General features: G+C 52.9%; 1 protein-coding gene across 2 annotated transcripts; it reads left to right on the top strand.

Moving 5' to 3' along the window:
* Positions 1-545: 545 nt before the first annotated feature.
* WNT5A (Wnt family member 5A) lies at positions 546-20,384 on the top strand. Of its 2 annotated transcripts, none has more exons than XM_062201103.1 (5): positions 546-795; positions 6,640-6,773; positions 7,920-8,170; positions 12,405-12,697; positions 15,906-20,384. In XM_062201103.1, the coding sequence occupies exons 1-5, from the start codon at positions 790-792 to the stop codon at positions 16,362-16,364; spliced, it is 1,143 nt and encodes a 380-aa protein (XP_062057087.1). In that variant the 5' UTR covers positions 546-789; the 3' UTR covers positions 16,365-20,384. The 2 variants fall into 2 exon arrangements, with proteins under 2 accessions (XP_062057087.1, XP_062057088.1); XM_062201104.1 differs by lacking the exon at positions 546-795 and adding an exon at positions 6,183-6,258.
* Positions 20,385-21,420: the final 1,036 nt, after the last annotated feature.

Below are 21,420 nucleotides of genomic sequence, written 5' to 3'. Positions count from 1 at the left end.
TCTTGCAACTCAATTGGCTATCGGTGCGTTTGCCGCGGCATCTCCCGGAGAAAAAGCTGCGCGCGCCTGATTGTTCCGTGGCCGCGAAGCTACAGCGGGTGTGCGTGTGCGGGTGTGTGTCTGTGTGCGTGCCCAGGCGTCCACACGCCAACTCGCGGCCGTAGGAGCAGCGCCTGGAGGCAGACGTTTCGGCCACAGAACCGGAGAGGAGGAGCCGGAGATCGGGAGGCGTGAGCCGCCGGGAGTTTGCAGAATCCGTGGTGTGCATGAACTGAGGGCACCTGGGCGCACGCATCGCCCTTCCCCCGCCTCCCCGCCCCGGGCCAGAGTTGAGTAGTGGGGCATTTTTTTTTTTCACTCTCTTGTGAAGAATTTTTTTTTATTATTTGTTGTAAAGTCTTTTGCACAATCACGCCCACATTTGGGGTTGGAAAGCCTTAATTACCGCCGTCGCTGATGGACGTTGGAGAGGGAGCGCCTCGCCGCGGAACAGTCGTCTGCGCGCCCTCGCCGGACCCGCGGCTCCCTCGTTGCGCCCGGGTCGGGCCCTGCCCTTGCTGCCGGCCGGCGAGCGTCTACGGCTCCTCGGTTCCAGGGCGCATCTCCGGGCCGGGCCCCACAGCCCGCTTCGGCGCCGGCTCACTGCGCCCACCCGACGAGCGCCGGAGGACTTCGCAGCCCTGTGCCCAGACGCACCCTTAGGTTTAACCCGGCCGCTCCGCTCGGATTCCTCGGCTGCCCTCGCTCGGGTGGCGACGGCACCCTCGTTGTACCCCACCCCCCCTCGCCATGAAGGTAGGTGTTCCGTGCGCCGCCGAGGCTCGCCAGTTTTTAACTTTTTTTTTTCTTTCCCTTTTGGAAGTTCACTGGGTTTACTACACCTCTCTTCCTATCCCTCCATTTCTCCAGCCGCCTCGAGAGGCTGGAAAGGCAGCGTCGCTGGCAGGGACCCCCTCCTCTCGGGCCCCTTAGCCCCCCGCGCAGTGCCTCTCCGTCCTGGCAGACCTCTGGTCGGCGTTCCGAGAGTTCTGCAAACATTTTCGACGGGAGGAAAAGTAGGGAAGAGCGATGGCAGAAAAACTGAGTGCGGTTCACGGACGCCTCTCTTTTTACCCTGAGAACCTAGAGTGTAATTTACTACATATATTTCAGTAACGGGATGATGATTCAATTCAACAAATATTTACCGAGCGCCCACTGCGGGGGGACCCCAGGGAGTGTGTAGCCCGGACTTGGAAAGGGGGCTCCTTGGTTGGGAGAGCAGGCAGCGGAACTAGCGGCCCACCGCCCCAGAGCTACGCAGTTCCCCCAACCCACCGACGGAGCCCGGGCTGCAGGCTCGCCCCGGCCGCGTAGCCGGAGCAGAGCAGCAGGCCCCTGTGCCTTTAAGAGTGCCTGGCTGGGGGCCAGCGCGCACCCCGGCGCGGGGAGCGGGGTCGCGTTATTAGCATTATTAGCCGCCACTGGGTGAGCCCAGGCACTTTGCAGCGCTGGTGGGGGCGGGGAGTCGTGGTCGCGAGAGCTCTGATCCGGTCGACCGGGAGAGCGCGCCCCGACCCCCTGAGTGGAGTCCGCCCGGTGCTTTGGAAAACACTTGGGCCTCCGCGTTGGGCGAGCAGGCGGGGGCCAGTTTGTGAACTCGTGTTTGTTTTAATTGTCAGTTGTATGTTAAAGCCGAGTCACACACTCGGAGGGTCACCCAGAGTTCACTTTTAAGAAAAGTTAGCGTTTCTCCCTGCAGTATATAAACTTGGTGTTTTCCAAATAACTTTTCCCTCTCTGGCCTCCAAGCCTCGACCCCTTATTTCCACTATTTATTTATTTATTTATTTTGGTCTTTACCATTTTTAGTTTCCTAAAGAATATGGTTAGAATTGGAATTAAGATGTTTCCTACAATCAAACGATCCCCTACTCCTCTCCTTCCTTTACCCCAAATGTTAAAAAAAAAGAAGCCACCCCCACGACCTGGAGCCCCCACGGCGCTGTTTTACTCCGATCCCAGTCTTGGCGTGGGGGGCCCTGCCCCTCGGATCGTAGTGTGGAAGTAACTCGGGCCCTGCCGGGTCCGCACCTCCCCAGCCCCAGCGCGTCCACCGCCGAACCAGCCCGACGCAGGGGCTGGGTTTCTGGATGGCCGAGGCCGGGGGTAGTTTGCAGGGGGCCATTCTGGGAGCGCGCGGCGACTCGCGGGCAGTCGAATGAGGTGTGTGTGTGTGTCCTGGCGCGTGGATCGCTGTGCTGCGGGGGTGCGCTCTCGGGTCCTGGACACACTATTCTTAGTCTTTCTGTCCCGCGACTCCCTCAACAGAAGACTATCCCGGTAGGCCAGGCCCGAGAGCCCCTGGTCTCCCCCCGCCCCGCTACCCAGAGCGCTGCGGTGCTCAAGGGGTTAGCATTGTGCGCACGGAGCTCCGAGTCTTAGCCGCTGCCTTTCCTTCCCTTGCCTTGCGGTGCCGGCTGCCCCCTATTGGCCGCCTTGAGGTAGGGCACCTGTGCGCTCCGTTTTTGGGGCGGTTTGATGTTGTGGCTCCTCTGTCTCTCTCCCTCTCTCCCCTCTCTCCTCCCTCCCCAGCTCCCTTCATCCCTGAAGACCACCAGGCCCCACTTTTCCAGCAGGGCCCTTCGAAGGCCCCAGGGGTCGAGCTGCAGTGCAGAAAGGGACGTGAGTCCGACCCAGCAAACGGAGACTGGGACAGCTGGACGGAGGGGTGGGTACATCTGGGCGGGGGCAGGAAGATGTCGCCCCAGGAGGCCTAGAGTCAGTTGTCTCACCAAGTCTGTGTGCGCAAGAGCAAGTGTGGCTTTCCTCTCGTGGCCTCAGTTTCTCTATTTAAAAAAAAAAGCGGGGGGTGGGGGGAAGAGGATGGATTACTGGTGTTCCAAGTTCTTTCTCGGTAGACAGTGGGCCACCTCCAGAGCGTTCAGCTTGTGGGGACATCATGTGTGCAAAGGTGTGTGATGTGTGAGTGAGTGGGGTCTGGAAAGTCATCCGAGGGAGTGGGCGGGGCGAAGAAAACCAAGGAGAGCCAGCCAGACCATTCTTCCCGCTCGGAGCCTCCTAGCTCCTGGACCTGCCAGGCGGTCCGGTCCGGGTCCTTTCGGAGGCCGGCCCCGGGTGGTCCTCGGCTGCTCAAGTCCATAGCACCCATTTGGCCTGGAGCATCCCCCGCAGCCTTTGCTCTGGCTGTTCCCCACCCCCTTGCATCGCCACCCTCGCTGCAGCGCTGGGGCCACGCACCTCCATGGCTGCGTGGGTCAGCAGCAGCTCCCCCGCGCCAGCGAAGAAGCCTTGGGGACCAGCGGCTCCTTTGTCTGCCTCCCCGACAGCGGACCTCCAAGCGGCCTCGGCCGGCCATTCTGCCTCATCTCTCCGTTTTCTCCTAGTTCTCCCCGGGGGCAGGACTTCTCAAGTTCTGGCTTCAATGGAGTTTTTTTCTGCAAGTTTCTCCATACTACCTCTAGTTGCTTGAGCGAGAGATAGACAGAGACACCAGACTGGGGAAAACAAGCTCATTTCCAAGATTCTTTTTGGAGTTTCCCATCCTGCTCTTTGCCTCCGCAAGCCTCGGGGTCAAACTCACTGCTTCCGCCTGGTTGGCACGTCCCTGTCCCTCATCCTTTCTACTCCCAACTCCTGGGCCTTGGACGAGGAGGCAGCCAAAGGAAATACCCTGACCTGGGGAGGGCGTGTCAGGGACCAGGGAGCAGGATCATTACCCAGCCCCTTTGTCCTACTTCCTAGGAGGACCTGGGTGCTGCGAGGGTCTGCACCCCTGTGTTCCGCCTGCCTGCCCTTACTGCCGTTGATAAAGGATTATGCTCACCTTTTAATCCAACACAAGGCAGGGAGGAAAGTGGGTATGGAGAAGGGGGGACGGTGGCAAATGGGGAGCCACGTCGTTTTTTAGCGGCTCCAGCTTGGAAATCAGGGCACGCAAATGCACTCCCTTCACCCCACCCCTGTGCCAAGCCGAACTTCTGCAGTGCCCCCTGGCCCTCCTGGGCACACTGGGAGGGAGCGGGTTTCTACAGGGTCAACTTCCCTGAGCCCCTGCTCCAAAACATTCTGCTCGCTCTTTGGGATTGTCAGCTTTGCCCAAGAGCTTTTGTTTTAGCCCGGGTGTGAATGGCTGATTGAAGACCGTCTGTTCCCTCCAGCCTCGGTAAACAAATGGGGATGTTTCACCCCATAGAGGCCACGTCTTTTATTGGCAAGTTCGCTGCGGGTTCCTCCAGTTTCTCAAACTTGTGGGGCCTTTGCTGGGTTGCACCAGGAGTGGAGCGGGAAGAAGGCCAAGGTGTTTCCGGGCGAGCAAGCGAGGTTAAGTGGAGACCCGATTTGCGCTGGGGGCCCGTCCTGTCCCCATCTCCTTTGCGACACCCCTGCCTACCTCTACCCTGCAGCTTGGGGAGACCCGAGTTACAGAGACTGGATGGCCTCCGCTCCCAACTGGACCCTCTGCTCTAGGAACTGATGGGCACTCCCCGGGGGGTGTCGGGCGGCCAGTGGGTTCGGTTTGTGTGGCTTCGGCTCTAACAAAGAGATCCGCTGTAATCCGCCCGAATCTGTTATCAATTTCTCCACTGCCCGCGCCCCTCCCCGCGCGCCCCTCCCCGCGCGAAGCTCGGAAAGTGCACGCTTCCAGCAGCCCGCGATCCAGGCCGCTGATTCGGAAGCACAGCGGGACGTGTCTGTGCACGCGTGTGAGTGTGCAAATGTGCTCGCGTGTGAGTGTGACTGCGTGTGTGCGCGCGCGCCTTCGGTCAAGCGTTGGGGAGAGTCGGCTTTGCAGTCTGCGTAGCGCGCACTGAGGCCGACTTTGCAACCCACCCCCTCCCCTGGAGGAAACTTGACACTTGCAGTGGGGGTGGGGAGGGAGACGGAGCTTTCGCGCTGGAAGTCCGGGGAAACCCCAGGTTTCCACTCTCCAGGATGCGCCCCCAGCTTTTGCGGCACTTTGGGGACGACTGGGCCGTGGGCGCTGGGGACCACAGAAGCATTTCCTCTTTGAGAAGCCCAGAGGTGTCCGCGCCAAAGAGGCGGCTCGCAGTGAGGGGGAACTGCGGTGCGCTCCAGAGCCCCGTGGTGTTTCCAGGGCCGTCCGGCTCCCCTGAGTCCATTTACTGCACGATTTCAGGCCGCCTGGAGGAGCTTCCCCTTTCTTTGCTTTCCCAAGAAAGGGGCTGGCTCCCCCCCCCCCCCCAGGGGCTGCGGGTGGGCTGCACAGCACAGCGTGGCGCAGCAGGGTTGCACTTAGCAAAGACGTGAAAAGGGACTTTTGGAAACCCGCTCCTCCCACCCGCACTCGCCTCACTGCCGCCGCCGCCTACAGGTGGAGAAGTCACCAGTGGGGAGGAACGGACGCGAGAGCCTCCAGGGCCAACCGGCTCCTGTCCCTGAAACTTTTTGGGAAAGGCACCTTCACTGCCCGGCCGCCCGCGCCCTGGAAACCAGGGGCCTAACTGCGCCCGGAGCCAGCGCCTCTCTGGCCCCGCGGGGGACTCCTCTGCTGTGGCTCTGGCCTCGTCCTGCACCTCCCACCTTTCTTTCGGAACTGATCCAGCTGGAGGCGGGGTGGCAGCAGTCCAAGGCTAGGCTCTCCGTGCGTGCGTGATGGCGAAGTGGCCGGCGACCCCAGACCAGGACCAAGGGAAACTCCACGCCCCTCGAGCTCCCTGCCCCCCCCCTCAGCGGCAGCTGCCAGGAGAGGGGGTGACATGCCAGAGTTTGTGGGGCCGGCGGGGAGGGGATCCTCTCCCAGGACAACGGGGACCAGAGCCCCCTCTTCCTACTGGACTTGCTTCCCTTCTCTCAGTCTGGGGGTGGGGAGGGCGGGGTAGGGAGGCCACCTGTGGGAGGGGGCCCCCTTTTCCGGTTTCTTCGGTTAGGATCTCTCTGCCTCTTAGGCCCTAGGCCCCCCATCTTCTCCCAGCCCGAGTCTGGCTTAGAGCCGCGCTGCTCTCCGCATCTGGAAGTGGCTTTCTCCAGCTCGTCCCGTAAACTGATTATGAAACATACGATGTTAATTCGGAGCTGCATTTCCCAGCTGGGCACTCTCGCGCGCACTGGTCCCCGGGGCCTCGCCCCCCACCCCCTGCCCTTCCCTCCCGCGTCCTGCCCCCACCCCCCACCCCCGCGCCGGCCACCCCGCCTCCTCCGCAGCCGCTGCCGCTGCCGCCGCCAGCGCGCTCCACTCGCCTTCGCGCTCCTCTGGCCCCTGGAATTAAGTCTGGCTCCACTTGTCGCTCAGCCCAGGTCGGGGAGAGGACTAGGGTGGCGGCGGGACCCAGCGCAGCTCGAAGTAGCGGGGAGCAAGGGGGTGCGGGACTGGAGGAAGCAGGAAGGAGGCAGCGCCTGGCACCGGGGGCTTTGCACAGCATTGAGACATGTTTGTAATCGCTGGCGTGCCCGGCGCGCAGGATCCCAGCGAAATCAGATTTCCTGGTGAGGTTGCGTGGGTGGATTAATTTGGAAAAAGAAACTGCCTATATCTCTGCCATCAAACAACTCACGGAGGAGAAGCGCAGTCAATCAACAGTAAACTTAAGAGACCCCAGATGCTTCCGTTGTTTAAACTTGTATGCTTGAGAATTATCTGAGAGGCAATAAACATACGATCCTTTCTTCCCTCTCCAGAAGTCCATTGGAATATTAAGCCCAGGCGTTGCTTTGGGGACTGCTGGAAGTGCAATGTCTTCCAAGTTCTTCGTAATGGCTTTGGCCGTATTTTTTTCCTTCGCCCAGGTTGTAATAGAAGCCAATTCTTGGTGGTAAGTTCATTCTATGTGCATACTGTTTTTTTTTTTTAATAATTGGTTTGTGTGAGGCTGGATGATAAGTGTGGGTGCCTTTATCTAATACGTTTGCATGTGATATCATTTACTTGTATATATTTTAAAATCAGAGTTTTCTCTTCACTTGCTAATATTGTAGAGCTTATCTTCAGCTCCATAGGGAATCAGAACCTATAAATGCAGGCTGTTTTCTGTGGGGCCCCTGTTCGGCTGTATGGTTGTAGTGCATCATGTAATGAAAGGGAACAGAAACTGACTTCTCCAGTCATTGTAAGCTTATCTATAAAATTTCTGGGTAATAAAAGTGAATTTCCACTTTCATTTTTTTGTCGCTTGAGGTTATTCACCTGCAGAGTTGGAAGCAGGCAGCGATGTGGGCAGATAGCAGAGTGCGGGTGGAGAAGTGTTTGAGCCACAGGAGGTGGACTTGAGGAAGCCCAGTGGCCCTCGGTGGGGGCCTCGGGGCCGTGGCCATGGCGCAGTACTCCCCGGAGGGTTCCTGCAGTCAGAGCCCTGGCTGTTTTTTCCTGTCCGTGCCCTGTCTTGGATCCTTGACAGCTGCATAAGGAGCCCTTCTAGCATGTCCGCGGCAAGGAGGGTTTTCTTCTTCAGTGTGTGTATGCTTGTCCCTCCGTTCTTCTGTTCTTCTCTCAGCTGGGAGGAACTGCTTTCTCCTCCCCGTGTCTAATTGGCTCTGCTTTCGGCATTCGTGCATTCGCAGGGCAGATGGGTCGGTTTGTGGGCCACAGTGAGTCACTCTCTCGAATGCCACAGGCCGGTTCCCCAGAAACCGCCATTTCCCTCTTTCCCCTGGGGTGGGTTTCGGAAATATCTGTTCAGGTAGAAGGCGAGAGGGGCAAGGCGGGGAGTGAGAGCGCTCACCGAGGAGCCAGCTGGCGGGATGGGGATACACAATACCTCCGTTTTCTGAGTGCCGTTTACACAGAAGAGGTTTATGCAGGCCTTGCCATACTTTGTCATGAGGACAAGCAGAAAAAGCATCTGTGTGCTCAAAGCCAAGTATTGCTGACATGCTTCGGGGCCCCAGCGCGGGAGTTCCCGACAATCTTGAATGAACGCACATCTCCCAACCCTCCCCCCCCTCCTTCCCACCCTGTGCAGGTCCCTAGGTATGAATAACCCTGTTCAGATGTCAGAAGTATACATCATAGGAGCGCAGCCTCTCTGCAGCCAACTGGCGGGACTTTCTCAAGGACAGAAGAAACTGTGCCACTTGTATCAGGACCACATGCAGTACATCGGAGAAGGCGCAAAGACGGGCATCAAAGAATGCCAGTATCAGTTCCGACACCGAAGGTGGAACTGCAGCACTGTGGATAACACGTCCGTCTTCGGCAGAGTGATGCAGATAGGTAGGACGCCCTTGGGTCCTTCTGTTCTTAAACGTGTCCATAAAGGGTTTCCCTGGGCAGGGGAGAGTCTTTGGGGTTAGCCCTTGTGCCTGCGGAGGAGGAGGGTGGCTTCCAGCTTGCGGGTTTTTGTCATTATAGAAAAGGATGTTCGCTGCACTTGCCACACCCGCTTGGAAGTTTTGGACTTCTTGAACCACATCAGGAGGGGGGGGCATCCCATACGCTTGCCCTGCCTGAGAACGCTTTGCTTCTCTCAAGTGTGTTTTGTGTAAAGTAGAAGCAAAAACACTTACTTTGGTTTCTCCAGAGTTCATGGGGGAAAGCACACCCTTTTAAGTTTCAAAACTCTCTGGACTGCTAGAAGTTTCTAACAGAACCTAACACCGATGTGGCCCAAGCCATCCAACTCAAGATGGCCCTCTTTCAGAAAGCCTCATGTGTTGGAAGTTGACGAGGTTTTAATTTTCTAAATGTAGGTTTGTCCTGAGGCTATGGAGATATAGATGCTAGACACGCTTTAGTTTTAGTCCCAGAAAGAATTTTAATTATAAGTGATCCAAATTATGCTTATGAGTTTGACAGTTGATATAAAAGCACATACTTGAATCTCAACCTAGGAACTGTTAAAAGAATGTAAATGTATTCTTCACAGTCCAGTGTTTAATTGTAAATATGCCATTGAACTTGTTGCACTATTCAGGGAAGAGAAGGCATTTAAACTGGGCTCATGGTAAAACGCAGGAAAAACCCAGTTTGCCTCGGGTTTGGTTTAATAGGCGAGGTTCCTCCTTGACTGAAGTGGTCCTGTGTGTATTTTCTAGTGTGAATATTTTGGGTCTCTTTACTTTTATGCAAACAAGCCCTTATAATTAATATGACTGCAGTGACTCCTAAAATAAGAAGCCATCCATCAAAGGAATTAACTGTTTATACTCACCGAAGATAAAAAAGTTGGCTTAATATCCATCACAGATGGATAAAATGCTTTTTAAAAAAGCCTGAAGAGTGCATTCATTGAGAACAAAAACGAGTTGTCAGTGGATGTTTGAGCTGAGCAGCTTCATAAACTAAAATAATACAGGACTGGAAGTGTTCCTCGAACTGAATGGGAACAGGGCTTCTGCTCCAGCCTTCCATAGGGCTTTGTCTTTTCTGTCAATGATTAAAATGTGCTGCTGTGGATGCTGGGATCGGAACCTAGAAGTTGAGCTGCGGGAGCACACAAGTTTGCCTTGAGTCTGAGCTGGCTCTCGCAGTTAACTGGAGGTGTGGATGAGATGTACTTTTCCTGCCGTTTGATAGGGTGAGGTGGCCACATGCTCTTACAAAACTGGATCAGAATGGTAGCTTGTCTTCTGTGCCCTCTGCTACGCCCTTGCTAAGCTGCCTGCCTCTTTCTCATGTGTCTTCGAGCTAACAGAAATCATGCAGCAGGGAAAGCAGCACTTGGAACTGTTTTTCTGTGTAGTCACTCTAGCCGGAAGCTGTGGGAGCCTCTTCTCATCCTTGCACATAGCCGGTTTGGGGCCACAGTTGTTCAGAATAAGCTATCATTTGCTAAGTGAATTTGAGTTCTGCTGAAGATTTATTTTAAATGCGGTCCCAGATTCAAAGAGCCCGCTTCCCTAGGGAACAAGCGGAACCCTTGCTACAAAGGCCTCTATTTAATTGTCCCTCGCCAGTGCACTCTCTGGTCCTCAGCTGTGTGGTGCCACCGTCTGGGTTGATGGGAAGTGGTTGGGACGGGGACTTCCTGACAGCCTGCTCAGATCCTTCCTCGCTGCAACCATCAAGTTGGCCGAGGAGGCCGGCACATGCTGGCCGCATCCTCTCTGCCACAGGCCTGCCTGTGCCTGCTTCTCAGAGCAGGAGGCTACGGAGGGTGGCTTGTGGGGCGCGGATGGGGGCTTCTCTTTAAAAAAAAAGCAGCTGCAGAGAAGGAAAAAACAGGATAGGCTTTAATGGAAGCAGGAACACAGACCCAAAAGAGTGGGGGATTCGCTTTGCTTTCACTTTTCCACTGCAGAGTGGGTTTGAAGAGAATGCACTAAGGAAAATTTGAAACACCTTGGATGCTCGAAGGGGTGTGTGAGTCCACTCCAGAGCATGGCGTACGCCAGGGGCATGGAGAGTAGTTCTTGTCCGTGAGAATCTGACCCTGGGTTGGGGGCCTGTGTCTGGGCAGCTCAGGCTGCCCCCTCCGACACCCCGCACAACTCATTTTTCTAGGGGGCACAATTGCTGGGTTGAAGGCCCCCTCTTCCTGGTGGAAACTCCTCATTTTTCATCACGCTCCTTTTTCCTCCCAGCTTTTGTCCCCCTCTCGTCTTTGTTTCCTTGGCATGAAAAGATTTGTCGGGAGAGCACCATGTTTAAGGGGACTGAGGGTCTCGGGAGATGGGAATTTTGCCGAGGGAATCCTAACTCAATCAGCAGTATTCCCACCAGGAGGATGTACCCACGGGCTGTTAGCCAGCGAGCACTTTTCAAACCCGTTTCCCCCACGCACTGACCAATCAACTCCTTGGTTTCACCTGGATTTGTATTCTTGGGCATAAAAGGGACATGCTCAGGATAGATTGAGGAAAAAAGCACCATGATTGTGTGTTGTATACAAGCCTTCTATGCTTGGTACACAAAGATCAGTGTCTCAGTTCCTTGTGTCCTCCAAGGAGCTCTTCGTCTCCTGTTGTAGCTACACCCTCCCTGTTCTACCCGTCTCCCACCCAGGGCCATGGTGTTTTCTGTTTGATCCGTGTTACTCCTGAGAGAACTTCGTACACTCTGTCTGCTCTCTCATTCAAACACTGGGATGTGATGCCCCACAGGAACTCTACGGATGCTCCTGCCAACCTGTAGTCCACCCCTCAGGTTACTCATGTTTAAATTGTGGAAGGCTGTGACTGCAGCACGGGGCAGGGAGGCCCAAGAAATGCCGGGTGGGCACAGTGGCACAGCCATACCCTCCAGAACGGGCCCTCGGCGTGTGGCCAGATCCCATCGCCAGCTGTCCTTGCACTTCTGCCATCTCTTCCCCCGAAAAGACTTACCAAACTATCAGGGCAAACGGAGGAGAAACCCATTCTGGTACAGGGATTTCAGGGCCGGAAGGGAGCTTTTCTCCCACTAGGTGTCTAGTTCAATACCTTTATTATTTTACAGTTACGGAAAGTGAGCCCCCTCCTCAGCCTGGTCCAGCCCAGGACCAGCGTCAGCAGGGGCGAGTGTCAGCTGTCGCTGATAGTACCACCTTTTTATTAAGCAGCTTCTTGTGGAGTAAGGTCTTTGTGTCTAAGTGGAATTTAAGGCGGTCTGTAATCACCTTTTTTTTTCTTCCTGACAAATACGGTTCTTCTAACTGTTCAGGGGGAAATATTCACACGTTTGGATGAAGGAGAGACATTTTTCCTTCTTCACGCTGCCATTTGAACACTTGTGGGGGGACGGGGTGGTTGCAGGAAGTGGTGGCTTGAGATGCAGACGTGCGTGCTCTTCATGGAGAAGCGTCAGCCCAGTGAGCTCTGGGTTTCAGAGGCGGCAGGGGTGATGTCTAATAGCTTTCCGAACAGGTAGAGCTAGGCTGTGTGGATGGAGACGCTGAGCAGGGAGAGCGAGGCCGACTCCAGTGTGGCCACAGCTCCTGGGGCCACTGGCAGTGCGTGGCTGAGATTTAAAGGGGCTCCATGCCTAGCCCAGCCCACGTTCCCAAACCCCATACAGCTCAACGTGAAAATAATGTATGTTTCGTGCTAAAGTAAGTACAAGGAAGTCCACCCCAATTCGGAGTTTGCCTTCAATGACTTCTTTCATGTGCATTTTTGGAAATACGTTTTGAATGTCGGCAAAAGAGCAGGAGAGAAAATCAATCCGGCTCCACTTAAAATCCTGCCTTGGGCTCTGGAATGCGCCAGCGGGGCTCCGAGGTCTGCTACACTGTTGTCATTTGTGGCCTCTGTGTGTGCTGGGGAGTTCTCGGGGCTAAAGGTGGGTCGAGGGGCCAGCCAGAGCTTGCCCTGTGCCTGCTGCTCCCTCTGTGGGTTTCAGTGTGTTGGAGCTGTCTCTGCCTACCTCACCGGGGCCCAGAGCTGGTCTGCTGGGGGCTTATCCTGGCCAGGTTTCTCAGAGTCCCCCCAGCCAGGTGCAAGGCCAGCGTGGGCGGGGACTTTGCCCCCCCCCCCAGCCCAGCCCTGCGGGGTGAGGCAGGCTCCCGCTGACCCGGCATCCTTGCCCGCAGGCAGCCGCGAGACGGCCTTCACGTATGCAGTGAGCGCCGCAGGAGTGGTGAACGCCATGAGCCGGGCGTGCCGAGAGGGCGAGCTGTCCACCTGCGGCTGCAGCCGGGCGGCGCGCCCCAAGGACCTGCCGCGGGACTGGCTCTGGGGCGGCTGCGGGGACAACATCGACTACGGCTATCGCTTCGCCAAGGAGTTCGTGGACGCACGCGAGCGGGAGCGCATCCACGCCAAGGGCTCCTACGAGAGCGCGCGCATCCTCATGAACCTGCACAACAACGAGGCCGGCCGCAGGGTGAGTGCACGCGGTGGTCCCGTCCCCCCGTGTCCTCTGCAGCCACCCCCTTTCCCCTCCTCCGTGTCTGTCCCTTCCCTTCATGTAGCCCTACCGTCACACGGGCCTCCGTGGAGAGCGGTGCCCCAGCCCAGGCGCTCCAGTGGCTGATGGGAAAAGCTCAGTCCCTACCTTGTGAGTGAGTCCCCAGGGCCGGGGGCTAGCAGAACTCAGCCAGGACCCCTGTAAGTGCCACCGCGTGGTCCCTGGAACCTGGGTGTGGATTGGGGGCAGAGTCCTCAGTCTGGGAGGCTGAGGGAACCCTTAGATCGCAGCCCCCGGCCTTCCCTTCGCCTTGTCCCCCCTGCATTATTAGGGGCTGTCTGATGGACTGAGGGGTTCTTCTCCCCCCCCCCACCCCCCACCAAGGGCTTTTCTGAGAAAGGGAGAGCATTTTGAGCAGGGTGGCATTTTGCCGGCTCTTTGCAGGTCCCGGGACCCTCCTGGTCCCGGCTCGTCCTGCCATCCTTCCCCTGGTGGGGCTGCTGGGGCGATGGAGAGCTTGCTCCTCTACAATGGTTAAAAAAGACCCTCCTTGCCTGCGGTTAAACACATGGCACTTCATGGCTGCTTTAAAATGAAGGGGTGAAAATGTTTCTTCCCTTTGGCAGCGCTGAAAACCAGGGCCATTATTTTTTCAAAGAACGCAAGGTGGGTGCCAGGAACTTTGGGCTCAGAGATTGGACTCTTGTGTGTTTTGGGGCGAGGAGAAGGGAAGATAATCACAGAGTAGGCCAGAGGGACTGGAAGGAGTCTTAGAGCCCTCATTTTAAAGGTTGGGAAACTGAGGCCAGGAGAACCACCTCATGGCTGGGGGAGGAAATGAATGGATTCAAGCATGAGCCGGGGTCCTCGCTTTGCTTTCATGCCAGCATCCCAGCTGAGAGCGGAGAGGTTTGGGAATTGGAGAAATCGAGGTGGGCATGCTTGCTTGCTTCTTCGGAGACTCAGTTTCCAGGCCTGCAAACGGCCAGAGCCGTGCCTCACTTGGGGGTGCAGGGAGGACAGAATGAGGTCATCGGGTGGGATGAAGTAGAAGAGAGTCCCAGGACTCGACTCTTTCTGACCTGCACAAGAAGTTTCATTTGGTCCGAGCTAAGGTTTGAGCGAAGCCGGTGCTAAGTATTTGATCAATGAAAATTTAGTGATTAAACACGAGGGAGCAGGGCTGCAGGCAAGTCAAAGACTGCCACTCCAGCTAGTGTGTCTTCCCTTCTGGCCTGGTGGGGCAGCAGGGGAGAGGGCAGGCAAGGGCTAAACCTGGCGGAATTTTGCCTGTGGGGCCCTGCAAGGCAGGGCGTCGTGGGGGAGGAGGGGTGAGGCCTCTGCTGGCTCACCCTGCCCATTGCTGTGAGCCCCCGCAGTGTGGGTGGCTCTCCCAGCTGCAACTGACCCCAGGGGCATGTTCTCTTTGGAAACTCTGCTGGTGCCCCTGTTTCCCAGGGGCGTATGGCTCTAGTGGGGGTGCCCAGTGCCTCCTCCTAGGAATGCCTCCAGGCCAGAGGTGTGGCTGAGCTTTGGAGCCCAGGCCCTTTTTGCTACCTTCCTAGCCTCCCCTGGGGACAGGATGCGGCAGGGTCTCAGCAAGCAAGTAGTGAGGTCAAGGACAGTCGGGCTGGCAGGAGGGTGCGGGAAGACTTGCAGAGCGCCTTTCCAATGACCCTTGAACCACCTGCGTGTTTCACTAGTCCTGGTTCTGGGGGTGAATTTGTCAGAGCAGTGAGTTCAGCTTGGATCACGGCGATGGAGGTCACAGAGCAGACAGCTTTTCTCTCCGAGAGTGGGGATGCGGGGTGGAAAGTAGGCCCTGTGCCAAGAAATCCTATTAGAATTTCCTTAGGGCATTAGCCTTTTAGTTTCCTCTAAGGGGAGCAAAGGTTAAATATATTTATAAAACCCTGCCTGAGATGAGCTGAGTGCCTCACGCCCTGGCCCCCTTTAGAACAAGGCCCTTTACCAATTCCTGGACAAGGAAGGTGGCTGTCCTTGGGGGGAAGTGGCTCCCTGTCGCCGGGCCACACCACGCGGACGCTGGAAGGTCGCTGGCAGGAGGAGCTGCGGGCAGCAGGGACTATAAATAGGCAACCACCACCTCCCAGACTGCTAGCAGGGCCCAGCGCTGTGGGCACTGCTCCTGGGAGGCCCGAGGTGACTGGGCAGGGGCCCAGACACCATGCCCTCGTCACCCTGGAGAAAGACCAGATGTGTACAGTGTGTCCTGCGTTGCCAAGTGCTTTCCTTGCCTCCCCTAATTTTATCCTCCGGAGAGTGCTGGAAGCTGGGAGCATCGCAGTTCCCTTCACAGAGGCTCAGAAAGGTATAGTCAGTTACCTAAATTGAAGGGCTGTCAGCGCACAGGTCCAGTCTGCCTAATTTCCAGGGAGAGTGCTTTTGGCCTGGGGGTGGTAGCAGATCAGGGAAGGTGCAGGGAGGTGGGGGTTGGTGGGGGGACACTGGCAATTCAGGCCCAGTTCCTCCACTTTGAGGCTGTGTCGCTGTGCTGTCACCTAATTGCACCTACGTGACCATGTTGCTGGGATGATGAATGTCAGGACCCTTCTGACAGTCCCTGGCACACAGCAATAATGGTAGTAGTGAGCCAAGATGTAAACCCTGTCCCCACTGGTGCAGGATGCCATAGGTGCCCATGGGGACATCTTGAGAATGGGCTGGGGGTCCAATTGCTGGAGTTCAGTCATGGCACCCCTACTTCTCACTGGCTGGGTGGGTAGTGCATCTTTCTGGGCCTCACTTTTCCTTCTCTGTGAAATGGGAATGTTAGCTCTTACCTCACAGCCTGGCTGTGGGAGTTCTTGCAGGTGAATGACCTGGGAGCAGTCTCTGGGTTGGGTGCTCTTGTGTGGCTGCTCAAGTCTCCCTGCAAGCAGAGCAGCAACTGGAGTGACTTCCTGTTTCTCCTGTTGCCAGTCAAAAACTGTGATGGTGAGTGGTGATGATGAGGGAATAAGAACAGATGCATTCCATAGTTTTTAAGATTTCCAGTAGAGGAGGGCAAAGGGGAGACGACGCAGCCCCTAACCTAGGTGGGTGAACGTGGCCCCAGCCAACCAAAGTCAAGGACAACTTAATTAGTTAACACAGCCCTTTCCTGCACCCTGGTTCCTCCGTGAACTTGTGCACTGACCACCCCACCCCCGTTTTCCTGCAGACGGTGTACAACCTGGCCGATGTGGCCTGCAAGTGCCATGGAGTATCCGGCTCGTGTAGCCTCAAGACGTGCTGGCTGCAGCTGGCGGACTTCCGCAAGGTGGGTGACGCGCTCAAGGAGAAATACGACAGCGCGGCCGCCATGCGGCTCAACAGCCGGGGCAAGCTGGTGCAGGTCAACAGCCGCTTCAACTCGCCCACCACGCAGGACCTGGTCTACATTGACCCCAGCCCCGACTACTGTGTGCGCAACGAGAGCACGGGCTCGCTGGGCACCCAGGGCCGCCTGTGCAACAAGACGTCCGAGGGCATGGACGGCTGTGAGCTCATGTGCTGTGGCCGGGGCTACGACCAGTTCAAGACGGTACAGACAGAGCGCTGCCACTGCAAGTTCCACTGGTGCTGCTACGTCAAGTGCAAGAAGTGCACGGAGATCGTGGACCAGTTCGTGTGCAAGTAGTGGGTGCCCGCCCATCACCCAACCCCACTCCCAGGACCCACTTATTTATAGAAAGTACAGTGATTCTGTTTTGTGTTGTTTAAATATTTTTTATTTTCCCCCAAGAATTACAACCGGAACCATATTTTTTTTCCTGTTCCATCTAAGAACTCTGTGGTTTGTTATTAATATAATTATTATTTGGCAATAATGGTGGGGTGGGAACCAAGAAAAATATTTATTTTGTGGATCTTTGGAAAGGTGATCCAAGACTTCTGTGGGTAGTGGAGGAGGAGGAGTTCTCACGTCTCCTAACTCAGCTGTGTGGGCCGAGTACGCATCCAGCAGGCCAAAGAAATACCTTGTCTTTTCCTCAAGTACAGGGTCCCATGGGGTTGGTAGATCCGTTGGATCAGGTAAGAATCAATGCACAGATCAGCATCTCTAACCAAAATGAAGTGCACATGCTCTGGGGCAAGATAAAAGGCTGGGAGGGGATGAAGGCGCGGAGGGAGACTCACCTGCTGCCAGCCTGTGTTTGACATTTTCAAACTGATCCTTTACCATGTCAGAATCTCATTCTCAAAGCAACAAGCACTATCTGTGTGTCACTCTTCTCAAGTGTTCCACCATCGACTTTAATTCTGATGGCTTGTGGAAGTCGGGGAGCAGGGAGGGAACTTGCCAGAAACTGGAAGAAAAAACAGCACAGCACAGGAAAACTATTTTAAGACAAATCCTATCAGCTGGTATGAGAATTTGGCTTTCAGATTGGGAAAGGACACCCCAGGTGACTTTGTGGTTGAGGAAGGCATACTGGTTTCAATAGAAAGGGAAATAGCTTACCATTTTCTTAGGGATGCTTGGATAAAAAAAAACAAAAAAACAAAAAACAGCAAAAGTCACACATGAATTCCGTTCAGATGTCAGTAGCCCAGCCCCGCACTAGAGCTAAAGGCCCGCTAGAGGAGAAGCGAGACACCCACCTTCCTCCTTGACCTGGGGCCCTCGCTCATTCCTCTGGCCGTGATGTGGTACTGGCCACGCTTCCAGACGGCAGCTCCGCTGGGTCCCCCTTGATTCTAGGATGGGAAATGAAACATTAGGGGCTCCACTTGGCAAACAGTTCACCACTTAGGGATGAGGTGTTTTTTTTTTTTTTTTTGTTTTGTTTTTCCCTGAAAATTTTGAGAAGCAGCCGTTTCTTCTGTTTTAATGACATTCCTTGGCTGCTGGAGCTCACAGAGGTGTCTCAGCGTGTCACTGTTCCGATCCTGTGTTTAGACTATCCACTCGAGCTTTTCCTATTATACTGCAGGGGTACCTGAAAACTGTTCCTTGTGTACTTGAACAGTTGCATTTACAAGGGGGGAAATGTGGTTTAATGGTGCCTGATATCTCAAAGCCTTTTGTACATAGCATATATATATATATATACATATATAAATATAAATATAAATATATCTCAGTGCAGCCAGTGGTTTAGATTTACAGTTTACTCTGGGGTAATTTCTGTCTTGAACATTGTTGTCCTTCACTGCAATCCAATCGGGATTTTTCCAAAATTTTTTTTTTTTTTTTGACTGTTGACCTTGGGCGAGGTCCCCTTCAGCGCCTCAAAGCAACCTTGCTCTGGAGGCAGCGTGGGGCTCTGACTCCACAAAGCCGGTCGGTATGGAGATGTCTGGGATCTGTCCCACCCCACGCCTTACCCTTGAACCTGTTTCTGTGCACCTTGTAGAGAGGGCATTATGTGTCGTGGACATGGACACCAAGAGATACTCAAAATTCAGAACAGCCTCAGCATCTTCCTTCTGCAGAGTGGAAGCCCTTACCCACTGGATTCGGTAGTACCTGGTAGTACTTATTTGAGTCCCTAAGGGAAATCCAACTCAAGACATTCATAGCTAGTTTTAAATGTTTTTTTTTAAACAAGGACATCCTCCCCCCACCCCCACCCCCCAAAAAAAGTCCCATCAACCATATTATCTCACAACTTTCCACGTCTTAAAAGTTTGGGAAGATAATGCATCTCCCGTCATCCTCCTAGGCTTGGTGGCCATCATGTCACACCTTAGCCAGCTGTAGCTCTTAATTTATTGCACAAGGATATTCACATCCCCTCTGTTGCAGTGAATTGCAAGCAAAAGATCTTGACATTGAAAAGCACTAATTAGTTTAAAATGTCACTTTGTTGGTTTTTATTATACAAAAACCATAAAGGACTTTATTTGCTGAATCAGATTTTGTTCCTTTTTAGTGATTCATCTTTATGAACAGAGTTGAGTTTAACAATCCTAGCTTTTAAAAGAAACTATTTAATGTAAAATATTCTACGTGTCATTCAGATATTATGTATATCTTCTATGGCCTTTATTCTGTACTTTTAATGTACATATTTCCGTCTTGCGTGATTGTATATTTCACTGGTTTAAAAAACAAACATCGAAAGGCTTATGGCAAATGGAAGATAGAATATAAAATAAAATGTTACTTGTATATTGGTCAGTGGTTTCAGTTGTCCTTCAGATAATTTATGTAGAGCTTTCTGAAGAATCCATGAGGGATAGTTGAGGACTACTCCATGTCAAAATGATACAAGATTGGAGAATTTCACCAGAACCAAGCTATTTGGAAGCTTCAAAAGATTTCTATGTGTAACAGACAAAAGGGGAATTCTCCTTTCCTATGTATGTTTCTCAAAAAAAAAAAAAAATCTAGCAGATGGCTTAAAGCTGGTTGTAGGATCGCTCACATTCTTCTAACATTATGCGTGTAACTTAATTGTTTTAGAGTGTGTTGCTCTTTTTACAGCCCAGAGAAGAACCCAAAAGGCACATGCTTTTACCCATGACCAGATTTTTAGTCCAAAAAAAAACCCCAAACAATGTACAAGTATCTTTTGTGTTTACCACTGCAACTATTGCACCTCTGTTTGAATTTACTCAGGCCCGTGTGCCCCCCTTTGAAAGCGGTTTCTATGGAAAACAAGCCTCCGTCTGCAGAGAACAAAAACTCATTGGGAACTGAAGGTTCGTTGTGTGAAGTGCAATTAATATGAGCTCTTGTGCTTGATGAACATGTGCACTGAAATCTGCCAGTGCTACCCCAGATTGATACGCTAGCCCTTCACTTTTTTTTTTTTCCTTTTCCCTTTCCGGATAACCTTGTAACATGTTGAAGCCTTCGAAGGATGCCAAGAATGCATTATTCCACAAAAAACCAGGAGACCAACATACAGAGTGTTTAAAATAGCATTTCTGGGCAAATTCAAACGCTTGTGGTTCTAGGACTCACATCTGGTTCAGTTTTTCCTCAGTTGTATATTGACCAGTGTTCTTTATTGCAAAAATATATACTCAATTTAGCAGTGTCAGCATATTTTTTCTTCTCATCCTGGAGTGCATTTACCATCTTCCCAATACAGGAAAATTAACAACCACAACAACACAAAAATGTTACATACAGGCAGCAACAAACAGAGCCACGTTCAAGATCGTCCCTACGGGCTTCTGTCAAAGGAAGATGTTTGGAGTTTCAATCCAGTCTGTTCAGTTCCACGAGCTACTGACCTCCCGAGACTGGCACTAAGTGTTAGCAGCCTCTCCGGACTCTTAGATGATTTTGCCAATACCAATTTTCAGTTTAACACTACTCAAGTCACTGAAATGATCAAATACGATGCTATAGCAGAGTAAGTACTCCAAATCAAAGATCAGTACCAGCTGACTCTAAGAAATCATCAGCAAAAACAACCCCCAAAGACAAAGTGGCCCATCCTATGAATAGAGGCAGGTAGAAAAGGTACTTACAACTTGAAGTATATATTTAATGCAAACGAGCACCAGGGCACAGGTCTAAAATACTGCAATATCACTGTAAAGTAGACTTTTAAAGTATTTATTTTTTTAAGAAATTATTTTCTAGTCTCCTCTCTATGGAGTGGGGGAAAGGAGAGGATATGTTTGCAAAGATGAAATAAATGTTTCATCTGGGAAACATCTAGAGGCATGAAATAAAACTCAAAAAAAAAAAAAAAAAGGGATCTTCTAATTTACCTGGTCACACAAACTTTACACCTAAACCTCATGATTGGATAATACTTTGTTTTAGTGAAGCATCATCGTGTTAGGCAACTTGAAGATATGGCTGTAGAATTAAAAGTTGATGTGAGTTTTTAAAAGTATATCAGTTGGAAACTAGAAGATTGAATTAAAATGCTGTCTTGGTATTTCTAAAGGAAAAATAAATGGAGGGAAAATTGCATCTTAGACAATTTTTATATGCAGTGTACAATTTACTGGGCTAGAAATGAGATAAAGATTATTTATTTTTGTTCATATCTTGTACTTTTCTATTAAAATCATTTTATGAAATCCCACGCAGTCACGTGTGTGTGTTTAGCAGAGAAAATGTTCCCTGAAACACGAGTTCACTGGGCACGGGTTATGCCCTAGAGCATCCAGAAAGGACACTAGCGTTCCTAGGCACGTAGATGATGCCATCATTGAATCTCAGGGACTTTGTACTTTACTGCTCATTTTTCTTTGGCCTCTTGTTCATTATTCCATTTTTTATTTACTTTGCTAAAGCTAATATTTCAGAGAGTTCTGGGAGATTCTTCTTCAGTGTGGGCATTTAGTACACTGGGATGGGACTGCCATGAAACTCCGGGGCAAGAGAAGATGGACTGCTATGGAGAGCGAAATAGAGCGGCGTCCCAGGAGAACAGACTTAGTCACCTGCAATATTATGCTGGTTGCTTTTTGCATCCTGCCAGTTACATCTGCGGGTCAGGGTTGCTCAGTCTAGACGCTGTTGAACTTGGGGCCAGAGAGTTCTTTGTTATGGAGATCTGTCCCTGGCCCCTCCCCTGAGATGCCAATAGCCTTCCCCACTTTCTGTTGGTGATAACCAGAATGTTTCCAGACATTGCCAAATCACCTCCTTTGAAAACCATGGCTTTCAGTAGAGGGACTGAGGTTCTGAACACCTGGGGAATCCCTGCTGACCAGAGCGGTAGACCCATGAGTAATGTGAGGCCCACCGTGGAGTGTAAGAAATGCAACATCTTTTC

This window comes from Lepus europaeus, chromosome 9, assembly GCF_033115175.1.
Source record: "Lepus europaeus isolate LE1 chromosome 9, mLepTim1.pri, whole genome shotgun sequence".
Classification (NCBI taxonomy): Eukaryota; Metazoa; Chordata; class Mammalia; order Lagomorpha; family Leporidae; genus Lepus; species Lepus europaeus.
Note: the sequence above shows the minus strand (reverse complement) of the source record. Positions and strands in the feature narration are given on the sequence as shown.